At 41.4% G+C, this 18,813-nt stretch overlaps 1 protein-coding gene across 1 annotated transcript in view; it reads left to right on the plus strand.

Annotated features, from left to right (window-relative positions):
* Nucleotides 1-18,813, plus strand: part of SEMA5A (semaphorin 5A) — a 482,957-nt gene that overhangs the window by 223,388 nt on the left and 240,756 nt on the right. The window contains exon 4 of the mRNA XM_040630558.1: nt 1,600-1,645. Coding sequence (XP_040486492.1) covers nt 1,600-1,645 — 46 coding nt within the window. The remainder of the gene's footprint in view (nt 1-1,599; nt 1,646-18,813) is intronic.

An 18,813-nucleotide genomic window follows, 5' to 3' on the forward strand; every position in this document is an offset into this window, starting at 1 on the left:
GTGTGGTGAGGAGGCCGCTGAAGTGCTTTGGAGGTGGCAGTGTGCACTGAGTGTGGGATGACAGTGCCCCCGTGGGGGCTGACCTGGGAGAAAGTAGAGTGCCTGGGGGGGGGGGCAGCGCCTGGGACACATGAGACCGCTCTGAAAGTGAACTTGTCCCTTTTCTTCTTCCAAGCAGTGTGCACACACATGCTGCTGGATGCTGGCTTCCCTCTCGGCTTTGTCTTCCCATCCCTACCCATTCAGTAAGGCTGTTTCTCGGTCTCCTCAAGGTCATGCCCTTGGCTTGACTTGGCTGTTACTTGTCACTCCCACCGGGACACCATTTCTGACATCTACCCTCCTCCCCAAATAATGAAAATAATCTACTTCTGACTGCCATCGGGAAACTTTCCTTACTCTCTTGGTGCCGCGGAAAGCATCTTGGAGCAGCCCCTTACGTGAAACCCCGGCGTCTTGGAGACCCTTCCCACTCTCATAGCACCTGCTTTCCATAATATGCCTGTTCTCCTGCATTTCCTGCTTACACCTGGGCTAACTTTCTCCTCCGGGGTTCCCGGAGTGTGGCTCCGGCTGCACCAGCTCCTCTTTGGCATGAGGTCAAGGGGGCGGTCGTGATTTGAGTCCGAGCCCAGAGCATCTCTCACGAGGGAGGCCAATTTTTTTCCAAAAGCTACGGCAATGAAGTCCAGAGCCTAATGGTGACTGATACCTGTGTTCCCCCCCTGCTATGCTGATGTCAACTGCATATTTCATTGTTCTTCCCCTTCACTGTTGAAAACAGAGAGTTTCCTTTTTTTTTTTTTTTTTAAAAGATTTTTATTTATTTATTTGACAGAGATAGAGACAGCCTGCGAGAGAGGGAACACAAGTAGGGGGAGTGGGAGAGGAAGAAGCAGGCTCATAGAGGAGGAGCCTGACGTGGGGCTCGATCCCGGAACGCCGGGATCACACCCTGAGCCGAAGGCAGACGCTTTAACCGCTGTGCCACCCAGGCGCCCCGAGAGTTTCCTTTTCTCTGCTTTCTTGCTTCCCACTTGGGCAGCCGGAGGGGACCCTCTCAAACCCTTGATTGGCAGACCGACAAGTTTATGCTTCTACACGTCCACACACTGAATCGGTCCAACAAGGGAGAACACTGTGATGCAATGACTGTGGTTGAATTCAAAAGCTGGAGGTGTGGTAATTGTAAATCGTGGTGAGTGTCGGTGATCTTTAAGAATGAAGACTCGTGAAGAATGGCTTTGTATTGTCTTACTTAACTTCAACTCAGTTTCAGAATCCATTGCCTACGTCCTTTGGTCCATGCCACATAGATCAAGAGAGTCCATTAATAATTGAGATTTACCTTAGTCACACACACACAGACCCATAAACACACACACCTTATTCCTTAACTTTCTTGCCAATCCCAAATGTGCACCTGTTGTCATATTGAGTGCCTCTCTGAACTCTGAGTTGCAAGGAAAACTTCTAAACACATTCTTAGCAGGAGAAGCAAAAATCGTTACTTTGTTTTCCCTCGTTATCATAATTTTTATGACTTGTAATATTTTGCATCTATTAAAAATAAAACTGTTCTCTTTTTGTGTTTTGTAGAAACTACCTCTTCAGGTTACAGCTTGAGGATTTGTCTCTGATCCAGGTAGGTACAATTTATCTTTCTCAAACTTTCGTTTTCCATCCCAGTTAGCTTACTGTCAGAGGGAACGAAGACAGATGTCTGTAAAGGTACTAATCAGGACAGAGCGGGGGTGCACTTCCCCAGCGGGCCAGGCTGCGGGACTCCTGGCTGCCCTGTTTGTCATGACTCATCACCTGCTGTCATTCCGCATTGGCCCTTTTCTCCTTCGGGGCAGCCTCCCTTCCTTCCATGGGCATCATCCCCATTTATTCTTCACCAAATGGTAGATAACTCAAAAGACGCCTTCTCAATATCTGGAGGGCCCCCCCCTCGCCGTTAGAAGAGTCGCTAATTATAAGTTCGCTCCCTTTAGCCATCAGATTTTTGTAAAAGTCAATTTCCTTAGAAAAACACCTCTGTTTCCTCTTTATCACTTTTAATGAAATCAATATGAATAAAGGGGTTAAAAACCACATAGAGCAAAGAATAAGTGATGATAGATAAAAATGCAATTTATTTCCGGTTTTACCGTTTGAAGAAGGAGCCTGAGATCCTTCTGCCTGAATAGAGTATTTATTTTAATGGGAGTTGTGAATCACAAGGACCCACTTTTGCCCTGCAGGCTTTCTGAAGTGTCTGGTAACCAGGGTCTCCTTGCATAAGGGGAGAGTTAGGACATGAATATCTCCTTGGCCGAGCATCTGGAACTCCCCATGGAACGTGCCAGAACTCCTGGGCGCTATGCATCTTGGGAAAAGTTCTTAAACCAATTTGAGTATCACCCTCGTGTACTAGAGCTCTAAGAGGTAGTGGAGAGAAGTTGATACTAGTTTCTTCTCTATGTAATGCTGGTATTTGTGAACATTCAGGAAAGTTTAGAGTGAGGGTTTAATACTAGACCTATCTTTTATTCACAAGGGCCTCAAAATAAGCCAAAGCTAATTTTGGTAAAAAGCAAGGGCTCTGAAGATCTATGGACCCGAGTTTGCGATATAGCTTCATGCGTCCCAGCAACTGTGTGTTTCCTCATCTGTGAAATGGCCACAAGGCACTATTACCGTCACACTGTCACTGCTAAAATTAGATGAAGGAAGGTGTGCAGAAGGGAGAAGGCATAGTGATTTCTCAACAAATGTTAATTGCTTTTGTTTTTAAAAGTGATAATGACAAATAATGACTTATCATAATCATTTCATCACACCGGGCAGTGAATTAGTTGTCTTGCCACTGCAATTTAGTATGTAAGTCTTTAAATGAGTTGATTTATTGGTAAAATAATGAAAGTATTAAGAAATCAAAATGATCATCAGTTTAACCAAAATACTGTTTTAAAACTCCGATTTTCAATAATCTTTTATGAAAGGTATAGACCTTTTCACCAGATGAGAACTATATTATTACGCTCGTGAGGTTCTCACGGTACATCAGACTGTCTGCCGCAGTGTGTGTGGGAAAAAGTGGAGAGCGTAGACGTGTGTACAAACATTTGTTTACATGCACATACTCATTTCCTTGTCTCCTAGTTGTCTTGGCTGAGAGGGTCTGGAAACATTGGCAGCCTAGTAGCAATAAGCACATTTACTATACAGTTCTTGGTTTCTTTTCTTTCTTTTTTTTTTTTTTAAGATTTTATTTGAGAGAGAGAGAATGCACAAACGTGGGGGAGGGGCAGCGGGAGAGGGAGAAGCAGACTCCCCACTGAGCAGGGAGCCCCACTGGGGCTTGATCCCAGGACCCTGGGATCATGACCCAAGCTGAAGGTAGATGCTTAACTGACTGAGAGACCCAGGCGCCCCTACAGTTCTTGGTTTCTAAATTTAATTCTCCACTAAAAGGAACCAAAGTTTCTTGGAGAAGTAGCTGGTTCCAGGGCCTGGGCAGCAAAAGTTCCAGAGAAGCTGGGATATCTTGTTGTTTCCGGAATGAAAGAGATATTCAAAGCATGATGAGGGCAAGTCAGAAGACCTGGGAGCCAGCTGGAAGCGGGCTTACTGAAGAAATCTGGGACAATTTGATTGTTAAAAAAATAATGATGGTCTCCGATTCTAACATGTTGAATAACCTAAGAATGAATGAGGATATACTAACATCAAAATAACTGAATAAGTACACAGAGGAGGCAGAAGGGCCATTCTTCCTTCTGTCAAATGCCAGCTGCCAAATATTGAAAGAATGATCTAGTTACAAAATTATTATTTGGCTACCATGATACTAAAAATTGATTCAGGCACAAGTGATCAATGGCTGTGAAAATGTATGGGTGAGACTTTGATGAGGACCAACATATTTATGTAGCCTCAAAGTATTTACCTATAACATATTTATTCATGATAAGAGGAAAACTGTTTCTTGATGGTGAAGAAACCCAGCCAGTCTCACCGTAACCTAGTAATCAAAGGTCCCTTTACCTTTAATGGGACAAAGAGCCAGCAAATGTGTCCTGATTCAGTGGACAGAGAAGGACACAGCAGGATTTCCTCGATATTCAAACTACAGATTATAACCAGTTTCATCAGGAGGAACCATCACACAGACCAAAACTGAGGGGCATTCTATAAAAAATTGGCCTCTACTCTTCAAAAATCACCAGACCATGAAAGGCGTGAAAAGAAAGAAGGGCTAGTCCCTCATCAAGGAGACAAAATGCCTTGGTAGGCAAATGAGACACTTGGTCCAACTCGTATCTTGGAACAGAAAGAAAAACTTTTTTTTTTCTTCTCTATCAAGGACACTACTGGGAAAGCTGGCAAAATTTTAATGTCTGGGGACACCTGGGTGGCTCAGTCGGTTGAGCATCTGCCTTTGGCTCAGGTCATGATCCCAGGGTCTTGGGATCGAGTCCTGCATTGGGCTCCTTGCTCAGCGGGGAGCCTGCTTCTCCCTCTGCCTGCCATGCCCTCTGCTTGTGCGTGCTCTCTCTCTCTCTCTGGCAAATGAATAAATAAAATCTTAAAAAAATTTTTTTTTTAATGTCTGTAGATGAGATAGTAGAAATGTATTATTTTCTGATTTTGATAACTGTGATGTGATTGGGTAGGAAAGTGATCTTGTTCTTTGGGCAAACCTACTGAGATAAGTAGGGGTAAAGGGCATGGTTTTTCCAGCATATTCTGAGATCATTTAAAAAATTATAATACGTGCACCCAGAGAGGAAGAATGATAAAGCAAATATGATAAAATAATTAATGGGGAAATCTAAGAATTTAGGTGAAGGGCTTGTGGGAGTCCATTGTGTTTTTCTTGCAACTTTTCTTTAAGTTATTGCAAAATAAAGAAATGCAAAGAATCGGGCCATGCGTTTGCCGCCGACCTTGTATGCTGTTTCTGTGGGGGCAGAGAAACCAAGTTGCTCTTCCCATCATTGCTTCCCTTTGTTGTGATTGCGTTTTGGTGGAAATTAAGGTCAGGTCATTGATGGAGCTGAACTCTGGAAAACCCATCAGCATCACCACCTGGTAAGAGAGAGAGCACAGTCTACTGACAAAGGACCCAGCAAGAAGACCGTGACTTTCAGAACGGTGGCTTTGACGACACAGCCCTGGTGATAGCTGTTAGACGTTGCTGTGCCTTTGGTGCAAAACAGTATAATTCTCCTCTTGCACATTTTGTGGTTGTGTGTGCCGCTTGGGAGCCTACTGTTTACTCAGTGTGGAGAGAGAGAAAGCTGGCTGTTCTTCCCGACAGACTGGTCTTTCTTATGTGTCTTCAGTAAAACTGTCTTATTGATTTCTATGAATAATTTATTTTAATTTATTTAATTTAAATGATGATTTCCAAGGGTGGCCCAAAAGAGAGGCGTACTGATAAGGAGGGGGTTGTGCTGGTGTCATAAATGGCACTGTGCAATAGAAACATGGCTCATGCCTAGTTGATTGAAACTGGTGGTCCCATTGAAATAAGTACAGAGAAATGGGAATTGTTTTTAATAATATATTGGTCTTAACTCATTCTATCAAAAATGTCATTTCAATAAGAACTCATTATAAGAAATTAATGAGACGTTACATTTCTTCTTCTTTTTATTTATTTTTTTGGATTAAATCTATAAAATCTCAGTGTGGATTTTACACATAGAGCACATGGGGATTCAGACTAGCCCCCATTCAGGAGCTCAGCATGGCAAGTGCTCCGTAGTGGACTGTGCCGTTCTAGAGAATGCGTGCAGAAGCCTTTATGACTTGAACACATTCGGTTATGTCATAGAAATGTTAGTTTCTATGAGGATCAGCTGGATTAACTTGACTATCTCAGGCTAATAATTGCCTTCCTCTTCCTCTCACTAAAGATAAAAAATGATTGTTTAAACATGAGAAAGTAAGGATGCTGAGATGAGGGAAAAACAACTTGCAGTGAGGTGGAGAGAATCAGAGTTGAGAATCTGCAACAGCCCTGGTTTCCCACCGGACAAGGCTTCATTTGATCTTGCTGTCCCCCCCCCCCCCCCCCCATGACAGCTGGGTCCAGTTCCAGGTGGCCTTGGGCGTTGCTTGCGTCTCTCCCCATCGCCTCTGATGATTTGTTCCTTTCTGACTGGCCAGTCTCCTGTCTGCTCAGTCCCGTTCTAACTCTTCCTCCGCCCTGAATTTGTCTCCTGCCTCAACAGTGTTTTAGGATCGGTTAGAAGAAGGAGGATGCTGGTTAATGTTCCTTCTTCTCCTCCTCCTGAGTTGTTACACTGTGTCCTATACAATGTTCCTTCTTCTCCTCCTCCTGAGTTCTAGAGGCTTTCCCCAGTGTCCACCCAATTCAACGTGCTGCTTTACATAGAGTAACCAGCACAGCTCTTGTCTGGAGCAGGAGCACAATGAATGCCTCTCAGTGGATCCTCTCCCTCTGCCCTTCCTCAGGTCCCCACGCTGGTGATCCCAGTGTATGTTGTTTGGTGAGAGGAGAAGGGAAGGGGCCAGGTGTTAGTCCTCCAGGAGCCATGAAAGAAGGATGGGCCACAAGGTGTCGGCATTACACATGGGAGTCAGAGCACATTACCCATCCCAACACGCTCATGCCTTGGGGCTCAGCTTGTGCCGAAATCCACTGGTGAGAAAAATGGACTTTGGTGCAGTGGCCTCAGAAAGGGAAAACTCTGCCTGACAAGCCCGAAGCTGGAAGCATTCTGGAACCGGAGTCCACAGAACCCCAAATCAGAGTTCTTTTTCCCTTTGCCTCTCTAACAAGGGTGAGACATCACTGGCGGGGTTTCAAAAGCAGTAAAGATTCGAGCCGGGATTGGGTTGGGGCAGAATTCCTCTGTTACCCTGAGTGAACATGATCTGTTTGAGGAAAATCTCTTGGCATCACTACGAAAATATGCACCTATAAATATACCATGAGGTAAAATGCCTGTACACAGCATATTTGTTACGATTTTCAGTCAGGCATACCTTTTGTATTAAAGCGAGAGATCAGAGTTGCTTTAATTTAAGGAAATAAAACCTGTTTTTCATCAGTGCCTGGAGAATCAGATTATCAATGTGATATCCTTTCTAAGGCATCTTTCTACTGACAGGCTGTGGTAAGTTCCCCTGTGGCCCGCGAGTGCTGAAATTGAGCCGTGGCATCTTGAAAACCAATCAGGCCTAGTGATAGAAGACGTGGCGTTCGCCATGACGTGTCTCTCCTACTTCTTGTCATGATAACAGATTCAACTCTTCAACATCACTTTTCTTCCTGCCTTGATCAGGGCAGTTATTTTTCAAGAACAAAGACGGTTTTGAAAAATATAAAAATGCAGCTGGCCTCAGGACTAATTGACAACATGAGCCCATCTGGGATCGTGCCTCGGATGGCCCAAGGTAGACATTCCTTGAACGGCGTCCTGAGAACACAAAGGGGCTGCAGCTCATTTAGGTTCCCTAGCTTGCTAATATTCTTTTCGGAACTTGCTCAAAATCCATTTTTATATTGTTTTGTTACTGAGGGAAAGGAATTCACAGCCTATTTCTCACTTATGACTGCTGGAATAAGCAGAAAAATAGAAATCTGTGTTCCAATTTGCCACCTGCCTCTCTGCGATTTGTGAGTTAAAAACTGTTAAGTCTCTGACAACCTGGTCAATATTGGTAGAGATGTCTCTTGGAAGTTAGGGTAGGTGTTGAGTTTGTTTCCTGAAGCTGTAGGTTTGGGGAATTGAGTTTCAACTTGAGACAGTTTCTAAACCAGTGTTTCTCAACTGGGGGCTGCTTTACCTGCTGGGATCTCTGGCTTTCACCACTGGTGGGGGCCGCTACTGGCATCTGGTGGGTGGAAACCAGGGATGCTGTGCCATATCTTACAATGCGCAGGGCAGCCTCTCCCCGTTCCGCAAAGACTGTTCTGGCTCAGGGTGGTAGTAGTGCCAAGGTTGAAACCCCATGTTAGATCATTGCTGCCTCACTCCCACATGCTTTGAAGAAGTCGCTTTTCTAGTCTGTGATGTTAAGATTACTTGATTGAATCTGTGAGATCTTTGATGTGTTTAAGGAACTTTTCTCTTTTTACTTCTTCATATATTTAACCAAACACATGTGTGAATCCTTAGTGGCCATTTCTAAAGAAGCTGCTGGGATTCTTGAGTTTAGACGGCTTCCCTTCGTCAATATGCGATTAAATTTAAAAATAAATTCAGTCAATTTATAATGCCAGTATGTCTCTGATGGGTCATAACAATATGGTGTAACTACCCTCTGTTGGAGTTCTTTTGTGTAATTTAAGGAATGATGTATACTACTCAATAATTTAGAATAATTATTCAAATGAGATATTCATATGGACTAATTGTTTAAATCAAGTTTTATATTTCTATTGAATAAAGAGAGACCAGTCTCTACTGTAGTCCTCAGAAATCATAATTCTAAACTTTATTTTTGCCTTTATTAAACATGTTCCTAAAATCACGGTATTGTAGAAGTGGAAGGAATCATTGAGATCATTGTTATTAAAACCTTTCGGGGGTCTGCAAACCAGGGCTTGTGGCTCATAGTTAAAGTTTCCGTGGAACACTGCGCCACTCCCATTCATTTGGATATTGCCCACCTGGGATTATAGTTCCTGATGTTTCTTGGAGCGCACACACGCCCATGTGTCTCATATATTGTCTACTGCTGTGGTAGAGCAGGGTTGACCAGTTGTCACAGAGACTGCCCTGCCTACAAAGCCTAAACTATTTATTAAGTGACCCTTTAAGAAAAGGTTTGTTATGGTATCTGGTACATAGCAAGTTCTCAGTGTTTCCTGATTGGATGAGTGAATACAATATGAGGTAGTGTAATGTGTTTTGTTTTGTTTTTGGCTTTTCAGACAGTATTTGGTTGCTGTGTTTATTTTGAGTCAATGCACAATGCCTTCGTGGTCCCAGGTGCCCTTCATCCCTGCATTCTGGACTCTTGGTGAACGTTCCCTGTCAAGTGCTGTTTATCTACCCATGAATTCAAACATCTTTACTTTCCTTTTCTCATAACCTCCTGGGGGATTTATGGTTGTTTATGTGTATTTTCTAATGATGACTAGGATTTTATTAGTTCAGAGTCTTGGTGAAGTTGAACTAACTGCTGTTAACAGACAGTCTTGTACTCTCAGTGACTGAACACACACACACACACACACACACACACACACACACACACACACAACCTATTACTCACTTGTATGACATCCAGCACAGAGGCTGTGGGGGCCCCGTTCTATGCTGCCATCCAAGAGTCCAGGATGTTCTGCATTCTGTGCCCCCATCTTCAACCCACATCTGCAGGGGCAGCATGGAAGGAAGAATGGTAAACCACACAAAGGAGAGCATATGGACCATGCCAGGAAGTGGCACCCCTCCCTTGTGCCCAAATTCCAGTGGCCATCCCTTAGTCACACAGCCTTCATCAACTGCAAGGAGGGATGGGAAGTATAGTTTGCAAAACCAGGAAGAAGCAAAAAGCTGGGACATTAGGATAGGGGCAGGCATTAGCATTTTTTCCCAGACAGTGCTAGGAAAAACAAGACTAGCCCCTAGGGTTGCCCTTACTGCTCCCTGTTCTCCCGTCTCCCCCACCGCCCTTCTAATTTTCTACTACACACAGACTTATTCATGCTTCCAACATTTCTGTGAACAACAAAGTGGAGATACTTTGAATAAACCACTTAGCCTCTTTGTACCTCAGTTTTCTTCATGGTGCATTTTGGAGAGAAGAGCCAAGAAGAAAGACGGAGTATCCCTGCCGTCCCTTTCGGCATTAAAATCTCAGTGTCCACATCCTTCTACTTTCTCTTTCTTCTGTCATTGCTCAAATGACTCCTGGATTCCTCTTCTTTAATGACAACTTTTCCCAGATTCAGAAACATGGCATTATGCTTATTTGAGGCAACTGCAATGATCCAATTGCCATACAGTCATGATGACAACAACAGTAGCCGTAGCAGGTGACACTCACTGTTCCCTTACTCCGTACTCAGCTCTTTACATGCATCGTCTGTCTCGACTTTCACCCTCTCAGCATCACTAAGGTTGAAGTTACATTATTTTTAATATTTTATAGTGGAGGAGTTGAAGTTTGGAGAGTTTATGTGATTTAACCAACACCACCCAGCTGAGATGTGGCTGAGCTAAGATTTGGATCTGGGTCTGTTGGGCTCCAGAGGACAGTCTCTTCATCACTAACCAATATACTACATTATCTTACTCATTGGTACTGACTGCCATACTGTCTGTGGTTGACAGCTGGCCTTCAGTGAATGTAGTAGTTAATTTATAATGATGAGTTAAATCTGGATTTTAAGTTGGGTTTCCTGGAAGTCAGAGAATCCTTGGGATTCCATGTGCTTGTGCTTTATTGAGGGCATGTTCTTAGCAGGTGGGGAGTGAGGAATACAGCAGAGAATGGAAGTAGGCAAGGATTTGCTCTCAGCTGGAGTCTAGTGTCAACTTCATCCCAAGGGGATTTTGGAGCCTGGATAGTATCTCAGTTGGTCCCCTTTGAGGCCAGGGGGATGATGATTTATACTCAACTCCTACTTGTCTTTACATCATTAGCTACTGATTTTCACGTTTGGGGGAGGTGTGGTGACATAGCCTCCTAGCGAAGTGGCTCTCCTCAACCAAGAGCAATTTTCAGAGAAGGGGGCAGGTGTGAGCCGGTATGGGCCAACCGCTCCCAGCAGCCACTGTTCTGTAAGGAGAGCCAGGTAAGGCACCAAGAAAACCCACTATGGTTTGTACTACTCAGTAGGTTTGCATATTTTACTTAGGCTTGTCCTGATATTCTATACCTTGCCTGCGTAGGCATCAGCCCCTGCCACCAAAGTGTATGTCTTTGAAACAAGAAGGTAATACAAACTTGATTACTGAACGCATTCTGTTGTGTTGTGCACACTTTCATCTTTAATGATTTTCCCTATCCATTTCGGAATTTATGCCCCAGAAACTAAATAGAAGACGCATGAATATTTTGCTTAGTTGTATGTCTCCTTTAGTTTCCTGAAATAAAGTCAGGAAGTTTCTGTGAGCCAGTAGCATATACTGTATGACAATTGCAGGCCGGTAGATAAACGAGGGGTCCGTTTCATTTATCTAAAATGCATTTCTACTGCTATTGCAGAAGTGGCCCCGGCCCCTGACAGGACTGCTGAATGATGGACCTGCGTAGATTCTCTGCCCTGCTTTCGGTTTCCTTACTTGTGTGCCTCTCCCCAAATGCTGACACAAATAGATAAGCCAACATACCAGAAGCACCCTTTGTTTCTGAGATAAGTAAAGGATTTCTTGTTTGAGTAAGAAATTAGCTATTCAGTGACCTAGGGGCCAAGTGAAAATGAATAGCAAGGGAGAAATAGAAATGAAAAACAAGTGAGTCACATGGGCCTACCATTCTCAACAGTGACTGGACTGAATCTCCTGATTGGTGATTTTTTAGCATGGGGCTGGTTGTCATCCTGAATTTATTCAGTGACTGTGATGGAGCTGGATAGAATAAGTGTGGGTAGAGCTGTGATGGGCATGGCCTTTGTTTAATATGTGTGTATCAGACTCTCCTTTTGCTGTTCTCTAATAGCTAACCTTCTAGAATTGATATGTTACTTTTTCATTAGGTCACAATGTTTAATCTGGGCATTGGTTCTTATGGGCCTAGGGGCTGGCCTCTTTCAAATGGTAGGATACGATCTCTGCTGTGACTTTATATGGGTTGATTGTACAGTTTAATTCTTGAAGTTCAACCCTGTGTTCAATTTTGGGGATACTCTATTATTGTTTTCGTGTTTTCTGGAGGGCCCAGTGGCAAAGTGCCCACTCAGATATTCAGTATTAGACGGAGCCTACTTAATAACAAAATAGGTATGGGTATGTATGAATTGAAGTCCAAAGACCTCGTAAAATTCTTTTCTGAACATTTTAAATCATCATTTGGGTAGCGGAGCATTGAAATCAAAAGTAGTCTTCAAAGTATAGACATCCGTTTCTGGTTCAGGAAGGTAAGAGACAGCCCACATACTGCTCCTCCACCCATAGTAACATAGCATTTAAATGACAATAGACAGAAGTAAAAGGAAAAACTCCATGAACACTAGGAATGGGATCTTATATGTATCCCAAACAACTTGAAGATGTTTTTTGAAGGCACCCTTTATTTGGGAATTTGGAAATATCCAAGAACAGAGAATACCACAATCCAGAACATGGTAGTAAAAGCCAGATGACAATGACAACTAGTTACTTCAGATGAAATAGTAATTGTTCAAGGAACACAATAGGACATTAATAAATTCCAAGTATTATATAGTGAGATTCAAGAAAATATTACAGTTATTCAGTAAATATGGAAAATTCAATACTCATGATTACCTCAGCTCTTTCCTGACAATGTCATTTTGAGGACAGAGACAATATTTAAATGTTACAAGTTCACAAGAACAAGTAATATGGGAAAGAAGATCACTTGGTTTTGGGTTCAGCCAAAGGTTAAGCCTCCAGTAGATTGCTGCTCAGAATGAGAGAAACGAGCAGACATTTGGTCTCACACAGAAGTCTAGCCACAAATTAAAGACTCAGTGGGCCTCAAACACATGGCCATCCTACCCCATGAAGGCAGTTGTCAAAATGTGATAGTCCTATGGCTAAAGATCTAAGCTAAAACAGAGTAGAATTAATTTCCCACCATGTTAAAGGACCAAGGAGCTAAATACCCAGCAGGTTCCTGATGGAAAACTCTGGAAGACCATACTCTAGTAACAAAGATGAATCAGAAGTTCATTGAATCTTCCCCAACCGCACCTCAGCCCTGACTCAGCTCAGTCCCTGCCTGCACCTCCCCTTCCCCCCATCTGCTTAACAGAAAAACAAAGCAACTCTCTCTGAAGGAAGATTCTTTGGTGGCAATAGCATAATTTGGAGTCTCTGAAGTTGCCTTGCAGTAAAATATTCTAGATGTGTGAAAAGGCAAGACTTTGTGACAGAAGAATTAGGTAAAAACAGGCAACAGAATTAAACCCACAGATGATCCAGTTAGCACATTAAACTGGGAGATAAGTTGTTGGAAAATATCTAGCCTGAGGTACAAAGAGGAATGAGGACCTGAGGTACAGAGAGGAATTAGGAGAGAAATGTTAAAGGTAAGAGGCACATATGCAACATTCAAAATTCTATCTCACATATAATTTGAGCCTCAAAAGGAGAAGAGAGGAAAGAAATCAGTAGCTATATTCTTAGCAGTTATTGCTAAGACTTTTCACAAATGATTAAAGACATCATTCACCAGGTTTAGAGGTTCAGCAAGGACTAAGAATGATAATAATGTAAGACCACATCTAGACACATTATGATCAAACTGCTGAAAAGCAATGGCAAAGAGAAATACCTTCAAAATGAACCAGAGTGGGGAGAAAAAGACACACAACCCTCAGTGGAGTAGAAATAAGATTGACAGCTGACTTTTCAGTGGAAACCAAAGAAAGCAAAAGACAATGGAGGGAGCAGTAGGATGTCCAGACCTTCCCTCCCTTTATACAGCAGCACAAGAGCTCCTGTGTTGCCCTGAAAGAAGATGGAGGCTTGGCTTTAGAACATGACAAACCTGGAGGTACATTGTACTAGGGTACCCAGAAATAGCCTAGATCTCTCATTTAAAAAATGGAAATTAAGTGTAAGTCTGTGCGATCCCAGCTCCTCTCCCCCGTATGTGGTGTTCATGCTGACATATACTTTTTTTATTATTATGTTAGTCATCGTACAGTACTTCATTAGGTTTTGTTGTAGTGTCATATACTTTACATGGATGTTTGAATACACATTTGTCAGTATTTAATAGGCTACAAGTTGTACCCTAAGGATATTGACATCAGTAGTCATTCCAACCCAAGAAGTTCACATCCAATGTAATGGGCACTGGTAACTTCTGGTCTACAAAGCAATTCATGTACCCAGCTCTTTTTTTTTTTTTTTTTTTTTTTTTTACAGTTCCCATTATGAAAAATAGGTGGTAAAACCAACTGAATGGGAAACTTGGAGGAAATAGAGACAAGAAGTTACCATTAATGTTTTCTGAAATTGGAGAAGATACTGCATCCATGAAACAAGGAGAATAAAATGTGTAGTCTATTAAAAAAAGTCCTTCACAGATTGTGTTTAAAATGATTGATAAAATGATGTCAGTGTTCAATTAGAAAATAAATTTGATGCAGTCTCCCAGAAAGTTGGATAGAGACTGAGAGATGGAACGTGATGGAATATATGTGACCAGTGCATGATGAGTACACCAGGCCCGCAGTAGAGGCTTCCACAGGAGAGAGGGAGACAAATCCGGTGAAGGCAAAGGGAGGTAGTTATGGGCGGTTGTGCTGCGGGCAGCAGGAACAGGTTGGAGTAGGTAGAATAGTGTCAGAAGGATTCCTAATGGAATCCCTGAGGTGTTAGAATGTGCTTGGAGAAGGGGTGCTGTGTGGCTCAGTTGGTAGAACGTCCAGCTTTTTATCTCAGGTCTTGATCTTAGGGTTGTGAGTTCAAGATCCGCGTTGGGCATGGAGCCTACTTAAAAAAAAAAAAAGGAATGTATTTGGAGAAAACACAAACTTATAGTTGGGCATTGGGAGACAAACCAGTAATAAGTACATAGAAGAAGAAACCAGACCTCTGCTATAGACTGAATGTTTGTGTCCCCCCCCCCCACCTTCCAAATTCATATATTAGAACTTAAACCCCAATGGGATGGGGTTTGAACATGAGGTCCTTGGGAGGTGAGTAGATCATGAGGTGAGAGCCCTCATGAATGAGATTAGTACTCTTATAAAAGAGACCCCAGGGACCTCTCTTCCACCTTGTGAGGTTACAGAGAAAAGCACTCTCTGTGAGCCAGGAAGGAGACCCCCAGCAGACACTGAATCTGCCAGCACCTTGATCTTGGACTTTCCAGCCTCCAGAACAGTGAGAAATAAGTTTCTGTGTTCTATAAACTAGCCAGTTTACGGTATTTTGTTACAGCAGCCTGAACAAACTAAGACAAGACCATTATTAACTCCCAGAAAAACAAAACTGTTTTGGGAAACATTTCTCACTTTATGGCACATCTGTGAATAGTATTGACAAGTCATAAATATGTAAATGCTGATAATCCCAGCAGAATTACAATAAAACAACACTGAGAAAATAGGAACAGGAAGAGGTATATGTATTGATGGGGGTATTGATAGGATAGGGTGAAAAAGGAGCCAGTTAGTGATATTTTCAGCTGAAAAAAAATACTAAGAAATCACAGTAAAATTATATTAAATATATATATATGTATATAAATATATACATAATATAAAATTAAATTAAATATATATAATATATATAACATATAATATATGAATAATATTTATATTATATATAAATAAATACATTATAATATATTTATTAGCAATGTGGAGATAAATGTCAAAATAGACCATAAAAGTGTTGAAAGTTCTTACTTTGAGCAATGTGTGAGACCCAACATAGAGGGCTTACTCGTGTCTTTTATTTTAGCTCCTGTAGATTTCTTTATAAATTAAGTGCATGTTTAACTTTGGTTAAAAAGTAATATCAACATGATATTCTATTTGTAAGGCATGAGATGGCTGCCATGGGAGAGAAAACAACAAAGATCAAGAAAGAATTCACAGAAATAAAGTATGAGGTCTCACATATACAACTCATCAGAATTATGCAAAATGAAATTAGAGGGTTTAATAAAAATGCCTTTAAGAAGAAAGTAGATAGTTTTAATTCAGATCACAAGGTTAACAACTGAAAAGTGGTTAATTGTATGAAGATTATTTTTATCAAAAGGAAAAGTAGAAATGCAATTAGAAATTCTATGGGGAAACCAAGGTAAATCGTAAGTGTATAAGCAAATGGTGCTCCAAATATAAAACAAACCTGGGATGATTTTAAGTATAAAAAAGCAAAAGCAGTAAATGTGGGTGGAACATAAGGGCCGCAGTTTTAATTTGTGTGTAATTTCTTAGGATTTATTTATAGTTCACAATACAATCAATTTTCAATGACACTTAGTTTATTTTTCCCTAACAAGTTATTTGTCTCATGAATGGGATATTTTGCTGGATAAATGTCCATCTTTTCCCTTCTGGTTTCTTTGAGTATCATGGTAGAAACAAGCTTAGATTTCAAAATTTGCTCCTTTTCAAAATATTTTATACAGGGCTTGTTAAGCTGTGTAATTGTCAAGGATTTTTTTAATGAGTTTTTATCTAAACTCCCGTTAACCTCCAGTGTATTACTGGTTTCAGGTGTACGATATAGTGATTCAGCACTTCCATACATCACCCAGTGCCTGTCATGACAAGTGCACTCTTAACCCCCGTCACCTATTTCCCGCCTCCCCCTACTCACCTCCCCTGTGAGACCTGAAACCATAAAAATCCTAGAAAAGAACACAGACAGTAACCTCTTTGACATAAGCCATAGCAACTTCTTTCTAAATAAGTCTCCTGAGGCAAAGGAAACAAAAGCAAAAATAAACTATTGGGACCACCTCAAGATAAAAAGCTTCTGCACAGCAAAGGAAACAGTCGGCAAAACTAAAAGACAACCTACAGAATGGGAGAAGATATTTGCAAATGACATATCCGATGAAGGGTTAGTATCCATGATCTATAAAGAACTTATCAAACTCAACACTCAGAAAGTGAAAAATCCAATTCAAAAATGGGTAATAAGGAGGGCACGTATTGCATGGTGCACTGGGTGTTATATGCAACTAATGAATCATCGAACTTTACATCAAAAAAATAAAAAATTAAAAATTAAAAAAAATGGGCAGAGGACATGAATAGACTTTTTTCAAAGAAAATATACAGATGGCTAACAGACACATGAAAAAGATTGTTTTTATTTGTTTCTTCTGATTCTTCTTAAATAGCTGGTCTAAGTTTTGCTACATGGACACATGAATGTGTTGTTTATTTTTTTTAATTTTTAATTTAAATTCAATTTAATTAACATATAGCATATTATTAGTTTCAGGGGTAGAATTTAGTGATTCATCAGTTGCATACAACACCCAGTGCTCGTCACATCACATGCCCTCCTTAATGCCCATCACCCAGTTATCCCATCCCCCACCATTTTCCCCTCCACCAACCCTCAGTTTGTTTCCTATAGTTAAGCGTCTATGATGGTTTGCCTCCCTCTGTTTTCATCTTATTTTATTTTTCCATCCCTTCCCTTATGTTCATCTGTTTTGTTTCTTAAATTCCACATGAGTGAAATCCTGTGGTATTTGTCCTTCTCTGACTTATTTTGCTTAGCATAATATCCTCTAGTACCATCCACATTGTTGCATATGGCGAGATTTAATTCTTTTTGATGGCTGAGTAGTATTCCATTGTATATGTAGACCACCTGTCTTTACAGAACTGTAGTGGAAAACGAAACAGCTACATTGCCGACTTTATCCTCTACATGTTTACGACTTTTTTTTTTTTTTAATGGTACCTTTTAGGAATGTTTTGGGATTGTAAATTTGTTAAAGAAATAGGATGTCTGGGCATTCCTTCAGTTTGATCTCAACTTCTTTTTCTTTTTAATATGTAAATTAAATTTATTTTTTGAAATAATTAGCAGGGGTGATCTTCATGTGGTAGGTGGTTTGGATTTTCCTTTTTATACTTTATTGTAATTTTCCAGATTGTTGCATATATGCATTAATTTTGTTTTTATTAGTGTGGGCAAAAGCTAATGAATTTAAATAGACTCATGAAGAAAGCAAAAAAATAAAAAATTAAACTGGTTTCAAAACTTCTTTCCATAGTATAATTAGTGTTTGTTAAGCGTTCTTGTTCTGTTCTCTTGGCTTGAGCTGTGTATGAGTCAGGGAGGAAATGCTGGAGGAATGGGTGTACATCTTCTTTTTCACCATCCACACAGTTCCCTGCTATCCTAGCAGGTGCGCTTCAGATTTCTGGATTTGACAGTGGCTGGTTCTGTCTCAGTTTTTAAAGCATTGGGTTTGTCTACATTGGCTCCTATTCGTATCGTGGAACCTTTGATGTCTCTTTGGTACCTGGGATCATGCCTTGGTGATCATTGCACATCTACTCTGAGAAACAGCTGTGAATGAGCCAGGTTCATGAGCAGGAAATGAAGCACTCTGTTTTCATCACTATCTGCCCCATAGCCTCACTGTGAAGATAAAGCAGGGGTGAGATTCAGTTTGAACTCTTCTGTGTTCTCTTCTGCTCCTGTGGCAGTTCAGACGTGTGATGACGTCACTGTAGCCAGGGGATCCACAGCTGGGGTCATAGAGCAAGCCCAGTCTCTAGTCTGTAAGGGGCTCTGTCACTGCTCGAGTCTCTCTTTTCCTTAGAGGATTATCAGGGCCCTACTGTCTGTGATTCTGGAGGTATTGCTGGTGACATGGTGTGGCAGGTTAAAAACTGACTCCCCTTTAAAAGATGTCCATGTCCTAATCCCTGAAACCTATGAATGTTACCTTACATGGCAAAACTGGGACTAAGACTCTCTGGATGGAGAGATTGTCTTGGATTATCTGAGCATGTCCTAAATGTACTAGCACTGTGACTTTAGGAGGGGAGCAGACTGGTATTTGATGCCGGCATGGAGAGCAGAAATCCCCGCGGACATGGAGCAGAGAGAGACTTAAAGAGGCTGGCCTTGAAGACAGGAGTGATGTGGCCATAAGCCAAGGCATCTAGCACCCACCAGAAGGTGGAAAAGATAAGGAAAGTTCTTCCCT

Source organism: Ursus maritimus, unplaced genomic scaffold (assembly GCF_017311325.1).
Source record: "Ursus maritimus isolate PB19 unplaced genomic scaffold, ASM1731132v1 scaffold_15, whole genome shotgun sequence".
NCBI classification, from domain to species: Eukaryota; Metazoa; Chordata; class Mammalia; order Carnivora; family Ursidae; genus Ursus; species Ursus maritimus.